The sequence below is a fragment of the Onychomys torridus genome, chromosome 5 (genome assembly GCF_903995425.1).
Source record: "Onychomys torridus chromosome 5, mOncTor1.1, whole genome shotgun sequence".
In the NCBI taxonomy this organism is placed as follows: domain Eukaryota; kingdom Metazoa; phylum Chordata; class Mammalia; order Rodentia; family Cricetidae; genus Onychomys; species Onychomys torridus.
In genome coordinates, this window is record NC_050447.1 from 6,526,186 (window position 1) to 6,552,119 (window position 25,934).

A 25,934-nucleotide genomic window follows, 5' to 3' on the forward strand; every position below is an offset into this window, starting at 1 on the left:
GACTCTGTCTCTGCTGACGGAGGCCCAGGAACCTCTAGTAATCTAAGCTATTCTAAATCTATAGCCAGATGCACAAATCTTCAAATAAACAGAATGTTATAACCCCCTGACCCGTCTTTGGCTCAACATTATACTTGTGAGATTCACTCAGTTTTATGAATTATTCTATGTGTCTTTAATTTATCTGATGATACAGTTTTACCTCCAGATGACCTGTGATGTTTCCAGGAAGGCATTATTATATTAAAGCTGCTGTGACCATTCTTTTCAGTCACTTCTTATTTTGAGATAAATTCCCATAGTAGTTAACTCTTGTTTATCCCCTGTAGCCAGCCAGATTCATCCACTTTCATTTTTCTCTTTTACCTTTAAAACTTATCATTATCACCATCATTATGATGATGATTGTGTGTGTGTGTGGGGGGGGGTGCCATGTGCAGAGCGTGTGGAGGTCACAGGACTTCATGGAATCAGTTCTAACCTTCTACCTTTACATGGGTTCTGGGGTTGAACTCAGGTCTCCAAGTCTGCACGGCAAGCCCCATTACCCAACGAGCCTTCTCACCTGCCTGATTCCCCCATTTTTAAGTCTGCCACATTTACTCAGTCATTCACTCTCTTCCCTTCTGCTCCAAACACTTCACACCCACCCCAAATACTCTGAGAGCAGGTAATGTACACTGTCTGCTCCTTAACTCCACAACAGTCAGGAGTAACTGGTACATAGGCAGACTGACTTCCACACACACGAGGCCATTACTGACACAGTAACCACAGATGTATTTATCAGTGATTTTACAGATTGCCTATCAACATGGGTTCCTCTGATAGTTCTTTATAATTAAACCCCACGGTTCTAGGCTAACATACTATGCAGATGTTACATCCTTCTCTAGGTACATACCCTGAAGCCAATCACATTTGCCTGTTTCCTTTCAACTGTTTGGTTAGACTATTGCCCAGTTCACCTACCATCCACAACTATCGCGTCTTTTTGTAATTACCAGTCAGCAGACCCTCCAGACTGAGTAAACTTTCCATTTCTCATCAGACTTCATCCACCCTGAGTATAGATTTTTGCTTGGGTCAACCTTTGCTCAGATGGTTGTAACATGACTTTTCTTTCATTCCATTACCCTTATTTTTTTTAAAGATTTATTTATTTATTTATTTATTTATTTATTATGTATACAGCAGTCTGTCTGTAAGTATGCCTGCAGCCAGAAGAGGGCACTAGACTCATTACAGGAGGTTGTGTGGTTGAACTCAGGACCTCTGAAAGAACAGTGCTCTTAACCGCTGAGCCATGTCTCCAGCTCCACCCTTATTTCTGAGTACACAAGGAGGGCTTCCCCACCCCTGCCTCTTGCTCATCTCTAACACCCACTGGCATGGATTTGAAATTCTTGATAAACGGGCTGAAATGTTCCCATTCTTATCTATTTTTGTGGCTCACTGTGTCCGACAGTTGGCCACAGCTTGCTCTTTATGCTTTTTAAAACATACTACCACTCTTCAAGCATCTCTCCGATTTTTGAAAGCCGGGGCTTCTGGCTTCTGCCTCACTTCCTCCTCTTCATCTCTGGGGCCCTGGTTCCTGTTAATAGGAACATCATAGACTCTGAAGCCACACTAACTCTAAGCTGTGTGTGTGCACATTGGGGGGGAGGGGTGCAGAAGCACTTTGTATGCAATGCTCTCCCCAAGTCCAACCCAGCTCATCTACACTGTATTTCCCTTCCTTCATTATTACATAGTTAATCGTTTGGAATTTCTGAGACAGTATCTCATGTAGACCAGGTTAGCCTCAAACTTGTAGCCAAGGATGACTTTGAACTCCTGATCCTCCTGCTTCCACTTCCCACACATAGGGATTATTATAGGCATGGGTCAACATGCCTGGCCCAGTTTCAATACATTTATGAATTCCCTTAAATATACTAATTTCTTCAAAACGACTATATTCATACCAGCTTATAAACTACACCTAGGAATTTGTTTTCTTTTTACATTTATTTTTATGTGCAGAATACTCGGACCCATTTTCATTTGCTCAAAGTCTGTTTGGGCACCTTTGGTGTTAAGCTTACTGACACAATTCATTGTTAGTCCTTACTGATCTCCCCAACCCTTGTAAACCCAGAAAACACTAACATGATTTTGAAGGTCAGAACAATACATCTCCCATCTCTTCTGTTCAGCTCCCTCTTCTAACCTCCTCACAGGGTAGCTGCCCAGCTTCCTGTTTGGTCATCCTTCTTGTGTTGTGTTCATGTGTGCATGTGTGTGTGTTATGAATTTGAGTTATAAAATCTTGTATACCCATGCTGGATGGAAGAATTCATCCCTGCACCCTTCTGGGACATGCAGAGTTTCTCAGTTTATTGATTTAGGTTTCTGATCCACTGGTTTTATTTGTGATGTAAGGAATGCATCTATTTTTTCTGAATGGTTAGCCAGCCACCTTAAATGCCACTGATACGAGGCTACCTCTGTCCTGGGGAGTGAGCTGCTGACTTTTCCACAATGTTCTGTGTGTGTTCCGTTTTCAGACATTTCGTTCTGCTCTAGTCTGTGGCCATGCCACTGTTTTTGTTGTTGGTGGTGTTTTTTAATTACTTTTGGTTAACTGTGTACGTTTGGTTTTTCAAGACAGGGTTTCTCTGTGTAACCTTGGCTGTCCTGGAACTCACTCTGTAGGCCAGGCTGGCCTTAAACTCACAGAGATGCTCCTGCCTCTGGCTCCTGAGAGCTGGGATTAAAGGCATGCGCCACCTCTGCCCGGCCCACACCACCATATTAACAAAGGGTTTCAATGCCTGACAGGCCCAGCTCCTGTTGGTTTGCCCTGTGTTTAGCTGCACGCTTCTCTTTCCAAAGAGCTCTAGTCACCACCGTAGGCCTTCTGGAAACAAAACAGTTGAGTCTTTATTGAGATGCCATCACATTTACAAGTTAACAGTAAAGATCAGTATCTTGGTGTGGAAATGCCTTCTTTAGAATGAGGAAGAGCTGAATAAGAGGTGGAGGCAGGAGGCGGTTGAGTGCAAAGCTAGGCTAGGCTACAGAATGAGTGCTAGTCCAGCTTGGGAGTCTTCAAAAAACGAAAGAGGCTAGAGAGAAGGCCCAGGGTCAAGAGTGCACACTGCTCTTCCAGTTCTTACACTCACATGGATAACTCCAGTTCCCAGGGATCCTTCTCCTGGGCTCTGGTCTCCTGCATGCATGTGCACAGTTAAAGGGGAAGCCATGAGGAGAGCTTAGCATGCATGAGGGCCCAGCGTCATCCCCAGGACTGGAAAACAAAAAGCACCATGAAGGTCTGTTCACGTCAATGGTGGCTTTGTGATCTGTCTGTATTAGTTTCCTAGGGCAGCTGTAACAAAATCCCAAAGAGTGGTGACTGAAATAACAGAAATTCATTTTCCTGTGGTCCTGGAGGCATCTGAGATGACAGTAGTGCCGAGCTGGCTTCAGCTGACACCTGTCCTAAGCTCTAACGGTCTTCTTTCCTGGTGTACCTTGGCGTGGCCTAAGCCCGTCTTGTAAGGATGTTAGCAGACTACATTAGCACTCCCGCTCCCCACAATGCCTTCATCTCAGTTTATCTTCTCCTTAAAGGCCCTGTCTCTAAAACCCACATTCCGAGGTACTTGGGGGTAAGAGCTCCAATATGAATTTAGGGACACACAACCTAGTTCATGCAGGTGCATGGGGTGCCTGAGGTGCCTTCGGAGTTCTCGAATCCTAACCTCACTTAAGGGCAGCATGCCTGGTTGGGAACGGCTGCAATCCTTGCATTTCTGGAAACGCTTCTTTCTGCAAGACACCTCTGAGAAGCCAGATTCCAAACTTGCTTCCTAAACATTATCTTTTTGCTTCAGCCCTGAGGTTTATCCTTGGATGTGGAGCCGGATGGATTTCCTAAGCCAGGTTGTGTGTTCAGAGAACCCTGAGAACTAACACCCTGACCTGCTTGAGCTCTGGGCCGCTCCTGAAACAGGGGCCTGGCTGAGTGGGGCTTTTCTCACCTAGCTGACAACTGCCTGGAGTGAGTGAGTTGTGTGTGTGTGTGTGTGTGTGTGTGTGTGTGTGTGTGTGTGTGGTGTAGGTTCATGTAAACATGTATGTGGAGACCAGAGGTTGACATCTGCTGTTTTCCTCAATCATTTTCCCACTTTACCTTTTGAGACAAGGTCTTACTCATTTGGCTAGACTGGCTGGATCTCAAGCTATAGGGATCTCGCTCTACCTCCCCAGTGCTGGGATTCCAGGCACATGCTGCCTGGGAACCCTGCTTTATGTGGGGGAACTGTGTGGTGGTATTGTGTTCCCTGAAATATTGTGTGTTCCCCGAAATAAACTTATCTGGGGTCAGAGAACAGGACGGCCACAAGATTAAACATGAGGATAGGCAGTGGTAGCACACACCTTTAATCCTAGCATTTCAGAGACAGAAATACCTCTGGATCTCTGAGTTCAAGGCCACATTAGAAACAGCCAGGCATGGTGACACACGCCTTTAATCCCAGAAATCCAGCCTTTAATCCCAGGGAGTGATGGCAGAAAGTAGAAAGATATATAAGGGGAGAAGACCAGAAACTAGAAGCATTTGGCTGGTTAAGCTTTTAGGCTTTGGAGCAAGCAGCAGTTCAGCTGAGATTCATTTGGATGAGGATTCAGAAGCTTGCAGTCTGAGGAAACAAGACCAGCTGAGGAACTGGCGAGGTGAGGAAACTGTGGCTTGTTCTGTCTCTCTGATCTTCCAGCAGTCACCCCAATAACTGGCCTCGGGTTTGATTTTATTAATAAGACCTGTTAAGATTCATGCTACAGTACTGGGGACCTAAATTCAGGTCTGCAGGTTTGTGCAGGAAGCACTTTGCCAACATCTCTCTGCCAAGTCTTTAAAGACAAAGACATTTACTTTATGGTTATATGTGCATCTGTGAATCCCTGAAGCTGGAATTATAGGCAGTCATAAGCTCAATATGGGCGCTGGGAATTGTACGTGGATCCTCTGTAAGAGCAGTGTATGCTCTCAGCCACTGAACCCTCTCTCCAGTCCCCTGGCTTAGGTCTTAGGATGCTCTCTCCTCTTGACCTTTTGGAAGGACGGAGTCAGAACACTCCTTTCCTTACCACTGTTGCCTCTGCTTCCAAACTCTGTATCTCCTTCCATGAAAAATTAAAATCCCTTTCCCGTCAACAGGAAAACCACACTAAGTCTAAAGCTGCAGTCTGCTGAAGTCTGAAGAGACACATGTGACTCTGCTGTGGACTCCACTTTCCTGCGTCGCCAAGGCACATGGGAAAGGCACAATCAGGAACAGCTAAAATTATACGGCAGCGCTCAACAGCATTCCTGTTCACCTCAGACTGCAGCTTTGTCCAGACTTCAGGCATAGCCTGAAATTCTACACTGAATGGTCAGTGGCAAAGTGTTCTGGTCTACCCTGACGAGTCTTCAGCTGTGCTGACCCTCCAAATGTTCTCCAAAAGGCAGCTGATTTCTGCTTTAACACACAAGAGGGTTCTCACGATGAAGCTGCCAGCCCCTTGTCTGTGTGTCCACGGAGACAGACTGGCAATCAAGCTTCCTAAATGCTTCTCGCCTGGTCCTGCAAGTGCAGGGCATGTTCAGCTTAGTGACCTGAGCAGAGTGACTACCTTTGGGGCTCTGAGCAAACCACCAGCCTTCTCGGGGTTTCACACTCGTCACCTCCCATAAAAAGAGCACTGCTCTGCTCAGGCAGCCCCACTCCAGATGATGTGCGTCTTCTGCCCTGACCTGTGCACACCTGATTCTAGTTTAGCAGTATGCCGTGCAAAGCTCCATCCAGGTAACATCTCCGGACACTGCTCCGGGGTTGCCTAAGAGCAGAGAGGTGGCCCAACCGCCCTGTAGCAGTTCTTACCAAAAGGGCAAGTTGCCAGAGCAGCTGCTTAAGACAGATGTCCCCGATAGAGTATACTGGGTGACCTTGTGGGCAGAAACCTTTCACGTAAGGGGGGGGGGGGTGGGTATGTAAGATGGTTTTTCAAATTAATAGTATGTATGCTTATAAAATAAATCTCCTTACTTCAAGATATGTGTTGGGAACTGAAGAAATGGTTCTCTAAATCTTAATCAAGGTTAAATTTTAACAGCAATAAACAAGAGCTAAAAACCCTTTATCTTTCTGTTTATTACTGGTGGTGAGATGAGGGTGGGCAGGGTTTGAAATAATAGATAAGGTCCCCTGAGCTGGGCAATAAAAGTCAACAGGAGGGCTCCACCACAGGGTGTTTCCACACCGATTCTTCACATCTGTGATCTGTCTTGCACAGGGAAGCAGGCTCAGCCTGGCTAAGTAGATCATTCTGGACCTAGTGTCTGGTCAGAGGGGCCACGGCTTGAATCAAAGCCTGTTCATGGCCAGGGTTTTCTTCCTAGTCCTTCAAAACTGAGGGCAGCTTGTAGAAGTCACTTCAAAAATTCTCTTTCCAGGTGTGTGTGTGTGTGTGTGTGTGTGTGTGTGTGTGTGTGTGTGTGTGTAAAAGAGAGGGAGAGAAAGACTGGGTTGTTTACCTCAATTGTTTCTCTATTTTTTGAGACAGGCTCTTTCACAACCTGGAGTTCACTATTTTGGCTAGACTGGCTGGACCAGTGAGCCCCCATGCTTGCCTGTCCCCGCCCCCGCCCCCCAGTACTGGGATTATAGCCATGTGCCATCACGCCAGGTTTTTTCTGTGTGCTGAGGACTGAACTCAGGTCCTCCTGTTTGTACAGCACTTTACTAAACCATCTCCCCACACCGTGGTTTTGAGAACCACATTATCAGACTGTTTTAACCAAGGAAGACACTGTAGTGTTTACCTGTAGGAATGTAGCAATCACTCTGAAGAAGTATATTCGCAGAGGGCAAAAGTGCAAACACAATCCCAGCACAACTAGAGAAATGAATTGTATTCAATACCAGTATCAAGCTTTAAAATAAAAGCCAAACATTCAATTTACTTTAAAAATACCTTAAATATAACTTCGGAAAACTCAACTTCCTGGAAAATGGCAGGCCAGTGATTTCTGGCCCACCACTGATGATCCTATGAAATGTGTCTCCATGAGACTGTGCCCACAGCACGCTGGCTATGACTGGAGGCCTAACTGAGGTCCCCGCTCTCACCTGTCTTTGGGGTAAGCTCACCCTCCCCACACAGCCGTCCCAGGCTTCTGCAGTCTCCTCTCTGTCTCTGCTCACCTCCAACTCTCAGTTCCTTGTCTGTCGCAGCCACCTCCCCTGCTTGCCCTCCACCCCTGCAGGAACTCCTTCCTCCCAGTGCCCCACTGCGGCTGGCTGCACAGGCTTTCCTGGTGACAACAGCCATGTTTTGCTACTCATTTGATACCCTCCACCTGGTAAAGCATCATGCCCCTGAGGGTGGAACTCTTGTTCCTTCTTGTGTATCACCCAGAGTCTGACATATAAAAAGGCCCTTAGTGTGTTTTCAGGTAATATGCTTGAGCTTTACTTCAATTCCTGGCCTGTTTAAGTCGATGACTACAGTGCAGCCTTCTCCAAATGGGCTGCTCCTCAGTCTCTTCTCTTCCTGCTCTTAGCCCAGTGCCCTTTCCTTTGCTAAACATCTGTTTGCTTCAATTCCAGAGAAGACAGGTACTAGGTTATAAACGACTACAGAGGTGTCTAAGGCAGAAAAAAATCTTAGTGTACAAGCTAAAGCTATCATAGCAGGAGTTTTTTAAAAAAAAAAACAACATCGTGGGCAATGCATGAGAGATAACAATATGGTTTTAGTTTTGGATTTCCAATACTTAGGATTTTGCTTAACTATTTATTAGACAAGTATCAGGGGTGGTTTGTTTATTAAACCTTATTTCCTTTTTTTAATAGTGAAACTGGAACAAGGACACTTCTGTCTGACACACAGGACATGCTGACTGCTGTACCATGTGTTAACTCATCAACTCCCCCAACAACCCTGCTCTTCTTACACATTACCATGTTAACCATGCCTCACAGAAAAGAAAACTGAGAGGCTGGAGAGCTGGCTCAGCAGTCAAGAGTATGGACTGTCCTTGCAGAAGACCAGAGTTTGGCTCATCTAGGGGAGATCCAAGGCATCGAGCCTCTATGGGCATCTGCACTCATATGCACATGCAGACAAACATCTAAATACAGGGGATTCTAAAAAGGGTAAAAATAAATCTTAAGGTAGTGGGAATGGAGGGACAGGGAGAGCAAGTAACTTACCTGAGAATATGGAACCAACACCGAATGGAGTTAGGTTACCTACGGTTATACAGCTAAGATGCAGTGGGTCAGGGTTCAAGCCTGGGCAACCTGGCTCCACAGTGAAGCTCTGGACCACCTTAGTCTTAAGGAAGTTTCTGAGCAGTTGACTCAGCTACCTAACAGCCCACTGACATGTTCACAATGACCCCAAACGGCTTTGCTTGATGAATAACCACAGTTCACTTAATTATGTTCAGCTTATTCTGAGTTCAAATCAGAGCCAGCAAATCTGCTCTGTGAAGCTGATACACTGTTTTCTAATGATGAGTACTGATGGATGGAAACTAAACACAGACACAACTTCCTAAGCACCCAAGACGCAGGCACCGATGCTCCCAACTCTCCTCTTTCAGCCACTCTACAGGCTGGCTGCCCACAGGCATTCGGATCACATGCTCTAATGCTTGTAACTCTGGCTCCTTCCTTAAAGAGAAGCCAACTGCTTCCTGGTTCATGGGAAGCAGTCTCACGCAGTGATCAGTGGCGGGTTTGAACTTGGATTCCAGCTCTCCGGTTGTTCATTACTCCATCTCAGCAGCCCTTGGCACCTGCTCCCCCAGGTCAGAAGCAAAGGAGAATGCATGTGTGGTGGTAAACACTGTAGGGCAAAAAGTGGCCACTGAGAGTCACCACCACTATTTTCATTGTGCTAATTACCACCAGTTTTCTGGGGGCATTGGCTTCACGAAGACTTGTTCACATCGCAAATTTCATGATATTCTACGATGATATGGTTTCTCCTCACTTGCACAGGCTACATCATTCTCAAGAATGCTAGTGCAGAGGCCTTGTCACACACTGTGATCAAAAACCACATCACACAACCCTCTTCAGGTGGTCAATCTCAACCTTCAAGGAAGTTATGTGAGTGGCCCTTGGAAGACAAGCCAGTGGCCCATGGTCAAACTGCCCAAGCTGGAAGCCTAAGCCTGATCGTCCCTATCATGCTTTCACATCATTACTAAAGGGAATTGGTCTCTCTTTACATGGCCTTTTCTTCCTACCGTCTACCTGGGCCAATACCCTCTCACTGAAATTACATGTGAGCTTTGAGGATTTCTTACCCCTCACCACCAACAGTTTACAATCTACTTCTGTTTTAAGGACTTTCTTGATCAAACGGCTTCAAATCTGGGGCAGCTTCTTGTTTCTGCTGTCACGTGGTGTATGCAAGCTTCTGACCAGTTCTCCTAGCTTGCCATGGTACTCCTGGGATTACAGACATGGGCTTTTTTTAAGGGCTTCCTGAAGGCATTTGGCTTTAAAGAAGGAACAAAACCAAACCAAACTAAACCCATGGGTTCCAGCTGCAGAAACCATAAGGAAGACTATGCCTCAAAAGCAAGGTGGAAGGAGGGAACTAACTCCTGAGACATTACCCTCTGACCTCAGCATGGACTCTGGGACATGTGTCAACCCTTCAAATTCTCTTCCTACGCCTCCTTCTGACCGACCCTTTCAGAGACGGGGTGGAGCGGGAGGTCTGTAGGTCATCTTATGGTTTGTTGGGGTTTCTTTGGCTAACACAAACAACAGAAAATCAGCTGAAAAGGGGGGAGTATTCTACTTATTTATTTGGGCTCACGGTGTTCAGCGGTTTCAGGCTGGCTGGCTTGGTTCTGTGGGCCTGTGGGGACACAGCACGCCACAGCTGGAGCACACAGGGAGCTGTGTGTCAGCAGGAAGGAACTAGCAAGGAAGGGTGTCAGTCAGTCCCAACACCCTTCAAGAGCACATCCTCCGTGCCCTGCCTTCCTTTAGGCACCACCAGCCGTGGCATGCACGGGTTGCTGTCATCTCCCCAGACTGACACAGGGTGCATCTGTGTGACAGCAATGCCTACAGAGAACATGTTCGCTAGTTTCCCCTGCTCTGAGCCAATCCTTTCACTTGTTTTCCTTGGCCTGCTTCATTACGACAGTCACTTACTTTATTCTCTCTCTACCTAAAAACTGATTACAGTCCTTTGTCCAGGGCTGGGAGATGGTTCTGTTGGTAAAAAGTGTGGCTTATAAGCATGAAGACCTGAATTCCATCCCTAGAATCCACATAATGCCAGGCACAATAACTCATGCTTAGCATCCCCTCTCGGCACTGGGGAGGAAGGGACAGGAGGAGCCCTGAAGCTCACAGGCCAGATAGTCAAGCTGGCGAGTATCAACCTTGGTGAGAGACTGCTGCAAAGGAAGTGGACTGTGTTCCTGAGAATGGCACCCCAGGCTGTGCTCTGGCCTCCAAATGCACACATACACATAAAAAATCCTTGGGATATCAGACACATGTAAACATCTCTGCGCTGCACCATGGGCCAGTGTCACTAGAACTCGGTGTCCAGGTGTGTCACACTTGAGGAAGTCCTCTCTGCTATTCTAGGTTTATGAGTTAAGTTCGCCCTCCGTCCATACCTGTCCTTCAATTTAGCATACACTACTAAAAGTACATGCCAGTCTTTTTTGATGGGCACAGTTCCTGTAGAGCCAGCCCTGTGTTTATTATAAATGTCAGAAGGAAGAGAAATCTAGGTGTACTGGAACACAGCGCACGCTCTCTCAATTTTTATAGTTAGCATAGTTAACTTCAAAATCTTTGTAATGAACACATCTTGGTATCTGCTTTATAACCTCAAAACCTTTAAGCAAAGTCAATGCTTGCCCCCAACCCAGCAAACCTACTACACAGGCACTCTGGGATGTAATGATGGGATTACATCCCAATTAACTTTGAGGTCCACACTCTAGGTTGGAAATGCACTCTTGCCTAAGCCGCCTAGCTCAGAGCTCAACTGTGCAGCGCCCTGGGGACGTCAGCGCCCTTGGCAATTTCAACAGATGATGTGTCTGACTGGAAATGGCACTCCATGCTAGTGCCCACTGCACACTGCTGGCCCGGGAAAGAGTCACTAGGTGCAAATCATTTCTGCACCATCACACCAGGTCCCTGGGCGTCGGAGGGCGAAGCAACCGGAGGGACTGAGTTGTGAGACAAACTGATGATCTTTCACAGAACACTTTCACTTGTTTGGTTGGACTTTTTGTTTGTTTGTTTGTTTTTTGAGACAGGGTTTCTCTGCATAGCCTGGCTGTCCAGGAACTCACGTAGAGACCAGGTTGGCCTTGAACTCACAGAGATCTGCCTGCCTCTGCCTCTGGAGTGCCGGGATTAAAGGTGTGCCCCACCACCGCCTCACCGACAGGACACTTTTTAAGTTGAGATTATTACAGATTCATCACCAGAGTCTGACACCAAACTGTCAAATATCCTGGTTTGCTGCCTGCCTTACATCCATTCCCCTGCCCTATTCCTGCTGGGCAATAATGAATCTTTCTCCAGTTCTATAAGGTTCGAAACGTCCTCTTCCAGGTAAAATTTACCAAGCCACACCACAAATCACAGGATGAAGAGACAGCTGGAGTCGGAGCCCATATTCAGCCAACAGGTGGGGAGGCTTTCCAGAATATTTCCATTTTAACAAGCCAGCAACATTCTTTAACAGACTCCATTTGTTTAGGGGGTCTTATGAGACAGGCTGTTACTATGTGTCCCCAAACTCTCAAGTCTCTGCCTCAGCCTGAGTGCTGGGAATATAGGTGTGTGTTGGCACACCTGACAATCTCAGAAGTTTAAGCTCAGGTTTGATAAGGACTTCCATGGTGAAGTTCAAAGTGCAAAAACATAATTTTAAAGGATCATGTGAGGGAAAACAAGAGGCCAGGAGCCAGGAAACCCCCATTAAGGCACATTGGGAGCAGCGGACAGCAGTCAAATGGTCTTCTCAATACCACAATTAGGTGACTTACTCAGCCTCGGTCAGCACATACTTTGGGAAAAGAAAAAGAGAAGCAATATTTAATCTGACCACTAATAAGCAGATTCCACTCCAAAGGCTAGTAAAAGTCTGAGCAAACAGTCAGACTGCTATGGCAGCAGTAAGCTCAGGGTCTCAGATCTCTGGGAACTTTCTATTTCCTGCAAGTGTCTCCATGTGTGTGGGAGAAAAACCCAAACATGCTCTTGCAAGATGTATGTTTCCACAATGGCCAGAGTACAGCCTTCCACAGAAAGGTCTCTGCTTCACACATGCCACCGAAGCTGTGGTGAACACAGGGTTAACGTTTCTGCCGTGCTGGGGTTTCCCTGCCCCCATTTTCACACTGTTTTATCCATAACAAAATACATACCACAGGTCAACAGGAAACTATAGTTACTTAAATTGATGAAATTATTTGGGGGCAAAGAAATAGAAAGCAAAGATAGTCAAAGGAAATGACAAAATCTGCACTGAGCCAAATGAAAACAGAATCAACTATCTTTCTCTCAGTAACCTTGATGACTACCTGAAGGAAAAATCTAGAAAGAGCAGGCCAATTTTCTATATGTATCAGAACAAGAAAACCCCCAAATGCTGAATGACTTAAAAGACTAATCCACTAGCACCTTGTGAATGGAGAACCTCACCAGTTCAGAGGGGCTTGACTGGCCTGGATATTCAACCAGGGGTCAACAATCTTAGCATGAATATCAGAGTCCCGGCAACCCATGGCTGTCACGTATCACATACATGGCTTCTGAGAGGATACAATACCACTTCACAGCATGAAAGACAAGCGTCAAAACCCTGGTATATTTAGACCAAATACATCTCAGCCTTGCCCTCAAGGGAGCTCCAGAACTGTCCTGTGGATGCCTCGTAAGGTTCCTGGCTGAAGAGGAGAAAGAACATGAAGCCTGGAGTCATACTTCACCTCTCCACCTGATCAAACCTTTACCTTAGAACTGCATCTGCGATGGCATCCCTTTCATCTTACATCAGCAAGGAAATGACCAGAGAGGGGGAGTCGGTTTCCAAAGACTTCAAACGCGCTGAAACCTCATCTCTAGAGAGCAGACGGCCATATGAATAAACTAGTCACAGCATTTTCAGTGATCAGCAATAGTCCCTGTCGCTGCCCTACACTTTCTTCACCCAGAGATGAGCTGAACAGGAACTGACTGTGAAGCAAAGCTCGGTTGCTGTGGGAAAGGCATGATCTCTCTGGGGAAGGAAAAAGGTGGGATCGAGGATGGGTCCCAACTACACGGATCTCTAAGTTTCGACGTGAAGGAGAAAGAGAAGTGAGCTGGACCATGAGAGGAGGTAGGAGTTACAGAGCAAAAGGCCTTGAGTGCCTGCAGAGAACTCAAGCCCAGAGCCATGGAGAAAACGGAAAAGAAGTGGGACGGGCGCTGGAGCACTACGAATGAGCAACAGGCCTCTCTGTCAGGACCAAATTTAGCAGATTACGGTAGGGGTTGCCAGGCAGGGGCTGCAGCAGCGCAGGGCAAAATGCAGGCAGGCTGTGGCAGAGGGAGGACAAGGTGGTTAGAAAGGACACACACCCACAGCATTCTCAACAGTGGTCTCAGGTGTGAGAGTACTTCCCAAGTTCAAACCCCTCTGCTCTCCAGGTGACTGACACCTAAGGCCCTCGACATGGAGGAGTTACTTTAATTACTTGAGTGACATTAAAATTTTCCCTGTGGACCGAAACACATGTACCCAGAGTCCAATTTGAATGTATTCCTTGCAAAGTTCTTTTCATTCTCTGAGACTCCCGTCTCCATTTCTGTTTCAGACTGAAAGAAAACCATGTGTCTGTATATGACCTGTTCCTCAAAGTGAAGAACAACAAGACCTACAAACAGGAAAGAACGCTAATACTGAAGCTAACAAGAACCCAGCAAGGTTGCTAGGGAAAGGGGAAATGTAGTCTTAGCCCAGAGCAACCTGTGACGGTGTCGTTTTCAAAGGGGCCAACAAAAAGTCACCGGGAAATAAAGTCATGTAAGAAGTGTACAGTGAAAACTTACAGAATACTAAATAATACGTGTGATGGATAATTCTATCCATCCATCCCAAATGAAATTCCAACAGAGAGGGTCCTTCACAGCACTAGACAAGGGAATCATGAAAGAGTACATTATAGAATCACACAGCATGATACGGAATGAACATGACAATCGGCTCCAGGAAAATCTAATGTCATTATATAATATTTGAAAATATACAAAATGGTATGTGTTCTTATGGACAAATGTATTAGTATAAAATATGCATGGAGATGAATGTCAAATTCAGAACAGTAGTTACGAACAGAAATGTAATCAGAGGGAAACACGTGATTTTAGTTTAAATGCTCTCTTTCTTAAATTAGGCAGTGGACACTAATATTAGCAAATTATTCCCTAGTCTTTACTTTTTACTTGACTTAAATATTCCACAAATAGACAAAATGCCCTTGGTGACAAACACATCCCACGTGTCAAGCTGGATGTCTGCCATCACTGAAACAACACCTCTACCCCCCAGGGCCTGAAGTTCCTAAGGGAGGAAGATCACCTGGCCGTCCAGGAGCAGGAACAGGGAGGGAGGGAAGCCCCGTGAAACTGACACCATCTATATTTGGGGACCCTCAGAAACCACCAGCTAAGTGAACCAATCCACCAGCAAAATCATCCTGAACCACAGTGCGACATTTCATGCTTCAATACAGAACCACCTGCCAATTGATCTGCCTGTCCAGACATGGAGTCAAACTCAAGGGCAAACTATATAAATTCAAAATGTAGTGGTTTATATCCACGGAAGACCGGCACCAGAGCTCCCCTGGATGCCCTCGTCTGCAGATGTTCAAGTCCCTTATATCACATGGCACGGTACTTGTGTGGAGCCTGTATCTGTCTGTCCTCCACTTTAAATCGGCTCTGAACAATGCCTAACATGATAGAAATGCTGTGCAGACAGTCACACAGTTGCTTCGAGAATAAGGGGGGCTTCTGTCTCTCGCTGGCTCCTTCCAGCACAAGGGACAGACAGATCCACCCCGACACTAAGGGAGTGGAGCCCATCACTGAGGCTGAGCTATGCTGGCCACAAAGCTGAGATCAGGCCAACGTAAGCCAACCTGTCTGAAGACCTCAGCATCTCTACGTGGTGGCTCTCGTATGGAGTCAGAGGCCTGGTGAAGAGAAAGCAGGCCCACCCCATCAAGAGCTGCTGAACCCTGAGCCCCAGGAAGAATGGCGTCCACTCACTCTTCAACCACCAAAACTGAAAGAGAAAGTATCAGAAGGAAGGGTTGGCCTGCTCAATAGAGACAGGGTTCCTTTTCTAAGTATATTCATCTGCAGCTGATTCTACGTATGGATGCAGAATCCACAGACGCGAGCGGCCGACTACAGCCTCTACCACAGCCCAAGACCACACGTAAAGACAGATCTCTAAAGTAACAGCATCAAATCCCCACACAGCAGAACAAAGTCCCACCAGGCACACACCACGGCCCACTTCCACACAGACAACAAAAAGAGCTGCCGCGAAGGCTGAAGTGGTGCTACTCACAGCCGCCCCACCGGCCTGTCCTTCAGGGCACACGCAAGAGACGCACTGCACAGCTAACCTTGCTGAAAGACATACAGAACCCATGTGGACCTTACGAAGCAAAGTCAGACGCAAAACCCAATCTTCAGAAGCCGACTCTAAGAAATAAGATCACTCAGAGGGGGAGCCTGGTCACATGTATGAAATACTCCAGGGCTGCTGAAATTTGACCGGAATGCACCCCCAAACGTTCAGGTGCCTAGTGGGAAGTCTCCCCGTGACTGGAGGGGACAGTGGGGCCCCAGCTCCGCCACCACTGCACCCCAGGATGCTGAGGTGCCACGGGACAGAGCCCCGGAGCCAGTGGGACTAAGGACTGCCACTTTCAAAATCATAACCAAAGGGAACCTTTATCAAGAGACTGTTACAGATGCTTGTCACAGGGAGCGGAGGCTGAGCAACATACAAGAGTTCCTGTGCTCTTTCCCTTTACACGCGCCTGTACGGACACACACAAAACTCCCCTAAATAGTTTGGAGTTAGTTACAGCCCCGGCAGAAAGGTGTTTTTGTTCTGACCTCACAGGACTCATGGGCACACAAAGTGCACCCCACTCACCAGGGCTCTCCACTCGCTTATAGTGGTAGGGGTTGATGCAGACCTCCTTCTGCTTGGAGCCGAAAGGAAACTCACAACACTCCAGAGGCTTCAGTTCATGGTGGCTCTGCAGGTCGGGCCAGCGCCACACGCGGCAATAAATGACGTGAGGCAATCCCTTCCGGTGGGACACCTGCAGCCTGCCATCCAGGGAGCGGGGAATGGTGACACAGTTACTCGGCTGCCCGGGGCAGCTCAGGGCCTTCTCCAGCTCCTCCATGGCCCCTTTCTTTTTCTTCAGCTTTTTCACCAAAGCGTCCACGGCTTTCTCTGCCCATTTTTCTTCTTCGTCACCCTGTTTCCACCCTAGCAGTCTCTTCACAGCTGGACTTGTGAAGGAAAACAAACTGGTCACATTCATAGTGATTGCTGTGGTTCTTCACACTCCTCAGACACAGAGCAGCGGGGGAGGCCAGAAGAGACTCCAGCTCATTTACATAGATTCTCTTGAGTTCCTCAGGCAGTTCTGAAAAGTAGAAAATACTGTTCCTCCTCTTCCAAAAGGGGACCCAAAGTTAGCACCTGCAAAAGAAAGGAGAGGAAACTGGCTTTAAAAGTACCTCTAGACACGTCACAATGAACTAATTATTAAGTACCAGGTACTAATTACTCAAGTCTTTCTCTGTACAGGTGGTCCCCGGCTCACACTGTTCATCTTCACAATTCCGTGGCTTTGACAGAGATGCAAGCCTTTGCTGCTAAGCTCCTGAGCCTATGATGTTCTCCTAAAACTCATACATTAAAGCCGAAGTGCCCACGGAGACCCACTGTACTCGGGCTTAGAGCCGCTAAGGAACTCACTAGGGCTAAATTAGATTATAAAGGTGGGGCCTTAAGGCAACAGGATTGGCGGCTTTACAAGAGGGTGAGAACAGGCTGCTCAGAGCAGCACCATGCCCTGGACAAAGGTCAGGTGAGTGTTTCAGGCAGAGCTATCCACTCAGGCAATTTGCATATCACCACCTCAAATGTGTATGCAAGTGACAAGCCTCAACAGAAACCTGCCGAGAAGCAAAACAAGGATTCCAAGCCACAAGCCTAGCAGGAGATGGACATGCTAACTGATAGCAAGAGCAGGCAGACTCAGTGGAGAGTGCGACCCAACTTACACGGAAACCAGCATGGAAAGGAGTACAGTCACTGGGGATGTAAGATATAGGGGCAAAGGAACCAGTGGAAGGCCTGGAGTGCCTGCCTCATAGACGCTGGGCGGGGGTGGGGGTGGGGGGTGAGTCCTGTGCTCAGAGCCCACACTAAAAGCCAGGAGTGATGGGCCGGCTTTTAGCCCCAGCCCCAGGGGCGGGGGGGGGGGGGGGGGGGGGGGGGGGACAGGTGGGTTTCTGAACTTGCTGCCTGGCCAGCCTAGACCAACTGGTGAGCTCCACGTCTCAGAAAAGAACAAAACAAGCAAGGTGAACAACTCTTGATAGCTGCAGCTTGTGCGTACAGCCACACTATCGACAATAATTAAGATCTCTTTGTCTTCGGATAGCTAAGGTATCAACAATAATTTGTGATTAGAAATAACCCCATTTTAGCCACGAGTCATGAAGAAATGACAGTGGAGACCAAGTATTTTTTAACTGAATGATTATAAAAATATGACATCAAAAATAGTAAGATGTAGCTGGGCAGTGGTGCCACACGCTTTTAATCCCAGGCAGAAGCAGTCAAATCTCTGAGTTCAAGGCCAGCTTGGTCTACAGAGGATAGCCAGGGTTACACAGAGAAACCCTGTCTTGAAAAACCAAAAATAAATAAATAAAAAGTAAGATGTGACAAGCCATAATCAAATGGAAATTTAGCCGGGCAGTGGTGGTGCACACCTTTAATCCCAGCACTTGGGAGGCAGAGGCAGGTGGATTTCTGTGAGTTCGAGGCCAGCCTGGTATCCAAAGCGAGTTCCAGGAAAGGTGCAAAGCTACACAGAGAAACCCTGTCTCAAAAAAACCAAAAACCAAAACCAAAACCAAAAAAAAAAAAAAAAAAAAAAAAAAAAGGAAATTTATAGCTAAAATGCACTTACTGGGAGAAAAAAAAGTCTGGGTAGGTGAATAATGATTTGAGCCCAAAAAATACAAGGAATTGAGAAATTATTTGTTAAAGTATACTAGAGGAAACATAATCAAAACACTAATAAAATTGTATTATCTCTCAGCAAGACTGATCAGTAATCTAGAAAAAGCACAAATGACCAATAAGAATAAATTGGGGACAATCTTCCTGGTCCTCAATCTTAAAATAAAAATGATTATGAATGGTCACTGTAGCAAACGGGGATAATCTGCACTTTTGTCTTCCTGACTAGAGGAAATGACCTGGCCACTCCATCACAGACTGTTCCTATCTTCGGAGCACAGCATGGTACCTGGTACAGACAGATTCTCAGTAACTGTTTGAGGACTGGGCTCCCAAGGACTTACACTAAGATGAAAAGCCTGCGTCCTCCCTGAGTCCCTCCAAGGGAAAGGCTTCACTCAGCAAAGACTATTTGTCCTTTCAGAGAGCTTCACCCTAATTTACTAGTTATTTTGAAGTTTTCACTTAACAGGACAGAGAAGAGAAAACAAAAAGGGAAGCCATTATCAGACGTCACACTCGGTTAGCACCTACCTATTGATATGGTAATTCACTCTTTTTTTTTTTCCCCTCCAGAACTGGAAAGACTGCTTCCTTCCAGACCCCCAGAAGCAAATTAGAGGCCCTGAGTTTCTTCCAGCCCTTTTCTTTTACCCCCAAAATAGCTTTTTAATATTTTAACCACTGACTTTCAAATAGAAGGGCTTATTTATCTCAAAATCAGTTGAGGGTTATTTTCTGACGATGGTGTACCATAGGAAGTGAGTGTGTTGGGACAGAAGGCAATGCCTAAGAACCAGGATACTGGATCTTTATTCTCCTCAAAACAGCTATCCCAAGTGCCTAGAACCAGGGCATTGGGGTGGGGGTGACCAACACCCTGAAAGGAAGAACCAGGGTGCAAACATCCAAGTAGCTCCTCGGAGCAAATGGCTAATCCAATGCCAGCCCCCAGGACGAGCTGTCCTCTACTGCTGCTCCAGGGCCTCATCCAGAAGGACCGCTGACAAAGTCCCAAGGACACGCAACATGGTGCCTGTTGTCAAACACACAGAAGCAAGGGTACAGGCTGATCCTTGCACGTGTGTCCCCAAAGTCTCACGTTGAAACCCCAACTCCTTATAGAATTAGGTGTGGCCCCTGGAGGGGGTTGGTCACAGGAACGAAGCTTCCACACTCTCCCTGCCTTCTCCCTTCTGGGGTGCTACGGGAAGATGCTGCACTCACTGGAGGAAGCACCCCAACTGTCAGGCTTGGTCTTGGGGTATCACCGGCTCCAGTACTGCCTGGCACATGGGCTTGAATAGAGTCAAATGCTAATACAGAGAAGAGAAGACAAAAGAAGCGAAGGCACAACTCCAGGGATTTCGGGAAGTTTCTCCAAAGCACACGCCTCAGACAGCCCTGAAGGAGGTGTGGGACTAGAAACAGACTGAATTCTGAGCACTTCCTATCACCCAGCTTAATCTTACCAACAAACTCTGAAAAAGGCTTCCATTTCTTACTTTAGACACGAGAAAGTAAAACTGTGAAAACTTCAATGTTTTGTTCCACTCCACGTCTGTGAGAGGCAGAACCAAGGTCGGAACCCCCTTCCCTAACTCTACCGCACAGACTGTTAAAGCCAGGTCCTAAACATCTTCACTGAGACATGGGACAGGAATCCTAAAGGGTCAACCCCTGCGGCGATGACAGCAGGCACAGCAGCAGTGAAGACTGAACTGAAGCAAAGCCCTTCAAGATCTGAGGGCCTCTGCACACACCAGGCTGGGAGCAACACAGTGGGCACCTGCAGGCTAGGTCTGGATGACACTCACAAGAATTAAACCAAGAGATCACAAGCCTAGGAATATACGCAGAACAGCCATGAAAACACACAGACTGACAACTGACCTTTGCTTCCAAGAGTCGGGGCTTTTCCAGGTGCACGTCAAAAAGGGAACCCACCTCATGTGAGCAGCTCAAAAAACGAGTTCCACAGACTCAGCAACACAACCAGATTTCTTTCTGTCCTGTTTTGTACTTCCTGCCTTAGTTTATGTCAGAAGCTAAGTGGCCTTATCAATTTTAAATGCAACATAAAAACATGAGTCAGCATACACAGATTCCCTTCCCTCCAGTGCAAATACAAACATTTCACACTGACCAAAAAAAAAAAAAAATCATCCAGTGAGGAACACCCCCAGGCAGCCACTCAGCCACCTCATCAGAAGTTTAAATTTACCTGCAGAGAATATTCCTAAGCTGGAAAGGAAAAAAAAAACCCACACCAAGATTTTTATCAGAATTATTTATAATAGGAAAATAATTAGCTATACAAACATCCACTGTGTGGATTGTGTCAGCTCTGAAGCTCCCAACCCTACTGAGGAACAGACTCTATGAGAGCAAGAGAGTCCAGAGCACTGTGTGAGTGTGCCCAACAGTATCGGCAAGAGGGTCCAGAGCACTGTGTGAGTGTGCCCAACAGCAACAGCAAGAGGGTCCAGAGCACTGTGTGAGTGTGCCCAACAGTAACGGCAAGAGGGTCCAGAGCACTGTGTGAGTGTGCCCAACAGTAACAGCAGCAGTACTCGGGGTTTAAAGACTAGAAACGTCCCCCTTCCCCACCACACATGCGCGCGCGCGCGCGCACACACACACACACACACACACACACACACACACACACACGCGCGCACATGCGCACACCAGGAACTGAAGAAGCCTGCATTATGTACTCAGAAGTCAGATGATGTGAGGGGCAGGAGACAGCTCAGCAGTTAAGAGCTGGGACTATTTTTGCAGAACCGAGTTCGGTTCCCAGCACCCACATTCAGTGGTTCACAACTGACATCTCCAGTTCCAGGGGATCCAATGCCTCTAGCCTCAAGCCTCTGTGGGTACCTGTACTCACATGCATCCCCACACACATAACTGGACTGACAGTGTGACCCAGCTCCAAAAATAATAAAAGGATAACTTAAAAATGGTTCTTAATTCATAACTTCTCTTATAAACTCTCAATCATAGGACTTCCAAGTCAGACATTAGAATATTCAACTTTAAATGGCTAACTCTGAAATTTATGGGGTGTTCTTATCATTAAAGGGGTGAAATTTAAGCTACTCTTAATTGCTACATAATTTGCTTTGTATTAGAGGAAACAGAACCAGCCAATCACCTAGTAAAGAAACACATCATTACCCAATTGTGTAAATATCGGCAAACTAGTCTCTGTGTTCAATGCCCGAAATTCCTCAGAAAGTTTTAACAGTCATACTGGCTTGTATCTGAAGTCCATCCTCCACATCTATGAGTTCTGTATCTGTGGACTCAACCAACAGCTGATGTTTTAAGAAAATGGATCTTGGGCAGGCAAGATAGCCCACAATCCTGGCAATCCTGTAAAAGTGCAAGTGTAAGGAGAGAACTGTCTCCATACAGGTGTCCTCTGACCTACACACACACACACACACACACACACACACACACTCATCCCTAAAATGCACCGGCACCTATCATTTACACTCTCCTTAAACCACAGGGCAGAACTCTTTACTAAGCAGCCTCACTGAGTTAGGTGCTTTGGGTACACAGATGTGAGCAGCACCGGAAGACGTGCAGCTTACGGAGGTCCTCTGGTTTCCTCAGAGCCCTGGAGTCCATCTCCACAGGTAGGAAGCCTGATGGACCTTTAATAAGAGGAAGAGAAATGAGACACTCAAGCCTGGGCTTGGACAGTTCTAACCCTGGGAACCAGTGGACTAGATGAAAAGCAGGACTCCACATGTACTGAGGGACAATTATACTTTCTAGTAAGAATGTTTCGTAAAATGAAGAAAATCCAAGGCTCACACTACCTTTAAAGAGTAACTGACAGGTTAGTGCTCAGCTACACAGGAGGCAGGCCGCCCACTTCTCATCTCTGACCCATTCCTTAACTAATGGCACAATATCAGGGCCTAATGATCAAGAGGACTGGGCCAAACAAAAAGCACAGGGTATTAATTAACTTTACTTTGAAACTGCATAACAGCTGAGCAGGTTATTCATGAAAAAAAGTTCACAAAGATTTTGTTTGATCCTTTTTTTTTTGGGGGGGGGGGGGTCTGTGTAGTTTTGGTGCCAGTCCTGGATCGCTCTCTGTAGATCAGGCTGGCTTCGAACTCACAGGGATCCGCCTGGCTCTGCTGGGATTATAGGTGTGTGCCACCACTGTGCAGCCTGATCCATACTTTCAAAGAAAGTTTTTTTCTAATAAATAACTCAATAAATAAACTGGGCCTGTTTCCAGACTACACCAGACAGATCCTGTGGGCACAGAGAATAAGCAAAATCTGCGGAGAGGCTTGTAGGCCTGCGTCAGTTGTTTTTTTTAATATAGGAAACTATCTTGTCATAGACCCTGGACATCACAGCAGCCTGAGAGATCCACCCATACAGCCCGCGTGGCTCTCAGCCTTCCTAATGCTGGGACCCTTTCGCTCACGTTGTGGTGACACCGACCATAAAGCTATTTCGCTGCTACTTCATAGCTGTAATTTTGCTACTCTTATTAATTGTAATGCAAATATGTGTTTTCTGGTGGTCTCCTGTGAAAGGGTCATTCACAAAGGGGTCATGACCCACGGGCTGAGAACCACTGGTCTGGAGTCAACAGTGGAGTTCTGAATCAGCATCAGAGATAGACACAGCCTCCTCCAGCATCCAATTCACCAGCCAAGGAGGAGAATTCTTGCCTCCTCCGAAATATGTAAACTGGAACATCCAGAAGGAGACAAAGAGGAGCATACCAGGGCCTCTATAATCTAACTTCCATTACTCTAAGATGGATTTTAAAATATTTAATTCCCCACACTCCCGGAAACAATGCGCTAACTAAAGACGAGATGCTGCAGGGTCCAAGGAGAATTTCTTTTTCACAAGCTTACTGACAGTAATATACCATAAAACAAAAATCCTGTAATTCAGTAAGTACAATGAGGGTTTTTGGTAAGAGTAAGATGGGGAAGTAAAAAAATGGGTACAAAAAACCATCGTTATAATCATTAGGTCTACATGAAATTAGGCTACTGGATTAACCAGAACTTCAGAAGGCCAAGAGCTCAAAACTTTCAATAAAGTCAAGTATTTTAAAAGCAAGACAGAATTCTCAGTTCTCATGGAATAGCCCACACAGGGGCTTCCCAGAAATGGCTACACCGCCATAGCCTGACAAAGACACCGGCTTTGGTAAATTAATCTTGATTGTCAACTTGATTGGGTTAGGAAGTACCTCAATTAGTTACCCACACCTCTGGGCCTGTCAGGGAGTTTTCCAGAGAAGATAAACTGAGCGCTGCCCTGATTGTGGGCAGCCCTTCCTATAGGTTGGGGTCCAAGACAGATTAAAAGGGTGAGGGGAATGGCTAGGCAGAGTGATGTACCCCTTTCTGAGTTAGAAGCCATCCTAATCTATATACACGCACATACACACACACACCCACCTTGCTCATACAGAGGTCAGAGGTCAACTTTCGGAAGTCAGTTCCCACCTTCCACCATGGGCTGGGACTCTAGCCTTCTACCTACTGGCCCCTGATCCATATTAAAAAGACTATTTCATTGCTAGAAAGTTAGAGTAAAATGAACTTGTAGTCAAGTCCCAAGAAAAAAATATTTTTACAAAATTCCTATGTAAGAAAACAATATGAAGATGCGCAGAGATCACAGGACTCTCCGCTGGTCCTAGTCATTCATGGACTGATGAGGTAGAGTATCTAGTTTGCCTTGCTTTCATAAAAAAATACACCTTTCCAGAGTTTGGGTTTTCCCCAATGGGGGAGGGGTAGCAGGCGAGGAAAGAAGAAGGACCCCAGGAGGGAGGGAGCTCAGCTGGACCAGGAGCCTTAGGGGGAGCATCAACTGCACTTTTCTGTCTCAGTGTGACAGGCTTGGGCGCTGCCATATGGTCTCTGAGGAGTGTCGATTAGGCAGGAGACCTGGAGGTCAGCAGAGTGTGAATCCCAGATCACCACTTACAAGCCTACTAGGGCCATGACACTGCAAATGTCATCAAAAGTAGTGTCCCCTTGATGAAAAAGAATCAAAGAGTTTGTCACAACAACAGGGTTTCTCGGGATGCAACTACTTAGATACTCAGGTATGTGTCTCGGTGTGGCTTGCCGCTATTAGAAAACAACCCCTCCTCCTCCTCTGCATACACAAATCCTTTTCCCCACGGGGCGCTGGTTCGTGTCAACAGACTCCCCGAGGAACTGCAAGTTTCAGGATTTTTTTCTCCTTAGATAATTACTCCTTTGGTTGAGGAAATCATCCCAATTCAAAGTTTCCTTACTGTCCCCAACTTCAACCACCAGACTTGGAATTTCTTCATCTCCTTAACATTTCCCCGAAACTCTACTGGGTTCTTTAATCAGCATGAAGGGACGTTGGGCTGATCCAGGTCCCTACAACCTCCTGAAAAAGCCCACCAGGGTCCTCACTCCTGAAATACAGGAGAGCCTTAGTCATCTCAACAACAACAACACAACACAACAAAACACTATTCTCTTTTTATTGTTATCTTGAACAGCAATTTTACACAGTGAGACCCTGTCTCAAAAAGCAAAACAAAAAAGCCCAAGAAAGAAAAAAAAAGTTTATGAATCAGGTTTTTAAAAACAAGTAATTCAAACAGCAAACCCACAGATGCAGTGGGATTTGAGCCCAGGAGGAAAAGGCATCCCTTCCCTTCCAACTCCGGCTGCCCAGCATCGTTGGGAACACACTTGTCTGTTTCTCTGAACTTGCAGGTGCTGTTTGTGAGAGCGGCCCATCTGTGGGGCGTGCTGGCGTACCCAGAGCAGGACAGCATGAACTCTCTCCCTATATTTAGATCCTTCAGCTCCGCTCTTAATTGCTTAATTTAATCAGGACCCTCTAGAAGGGAAACACATCCATGTCCATCACGGGATCAAAGGAAACATCTTTACGAGTTATATCCTTTTGCAAACCAACATATGGTCTCACGCCTCTCTCCCAATTGTTGAACCCCTCCTGTGGGAAGAGCATGGAATTTTATTTCTTTTTATCACTTGAAAAAATCACTTCCCTGCTAATTCAGTCAAGCTGGGCGGAGGCCACTTCCTCCACAGGTGAGAGAGATAAAACTTGTTGCTTTGACACTGTCAGGAATTTTAACATTAACCGTTTACTTTACGTTTTCAAAATGGAAACAAATGCTAAAACCAAAGTTAGCTAGGGCCTGTTTTTCAGGCTTTTAAATGAAGTCTTTTTTTTTTTTTAAATGATTTAACCATTTTATGATAGTTTTTAAATAAAAAAACAAGAGTCCTTAACTTGAAAGGGCCTCAACTGCTGCTCCCCACTGTAGGGTTGCTGCCTCTTCTGACTCTCAGTTACTTTACCACAGCATGCTGATGCCACCACCAACCTGACTGGGTTGTTACAAGGATTAAATGTGAATATATAATAAGATTGGTCTGGAAACAGTAGCATGCTGAACATTTGAATATATTCCATTAATGGAGCCATTTGCCAAGTGATGCTCTTTGGATATACTG

At 46.3% G+C, this 25,934-nt stretch overlaps 1 protein-coding gene across 2 annotated transcripts in view; it reads right to left on the reverse strand.

Annotated features, from left to right (window-relative positions):
* The window catches only part of Smad1 (SMAD family member 1), a 62,163-nt gene that overhangs the window by 19,422 nt on the left and 16,807 nt on the right, over positions 1–25,934 (reverse strand). For both annotated transcript variants that reach the window (XM_036187386.1, XM_036187385.1), the window contains exon 2: positions 16,270–16,830. In XM_036187386.1, coding sequence (XP_036043279.1) covers positions 16,270–16,669 — 400 coding nt within the window. In that variant the 5' untranslated portion in view covers positions 16,670–16,830. The remainder of the gene's footprint in view (positions 1–16,269; positions 16,831–25,934) is intronic.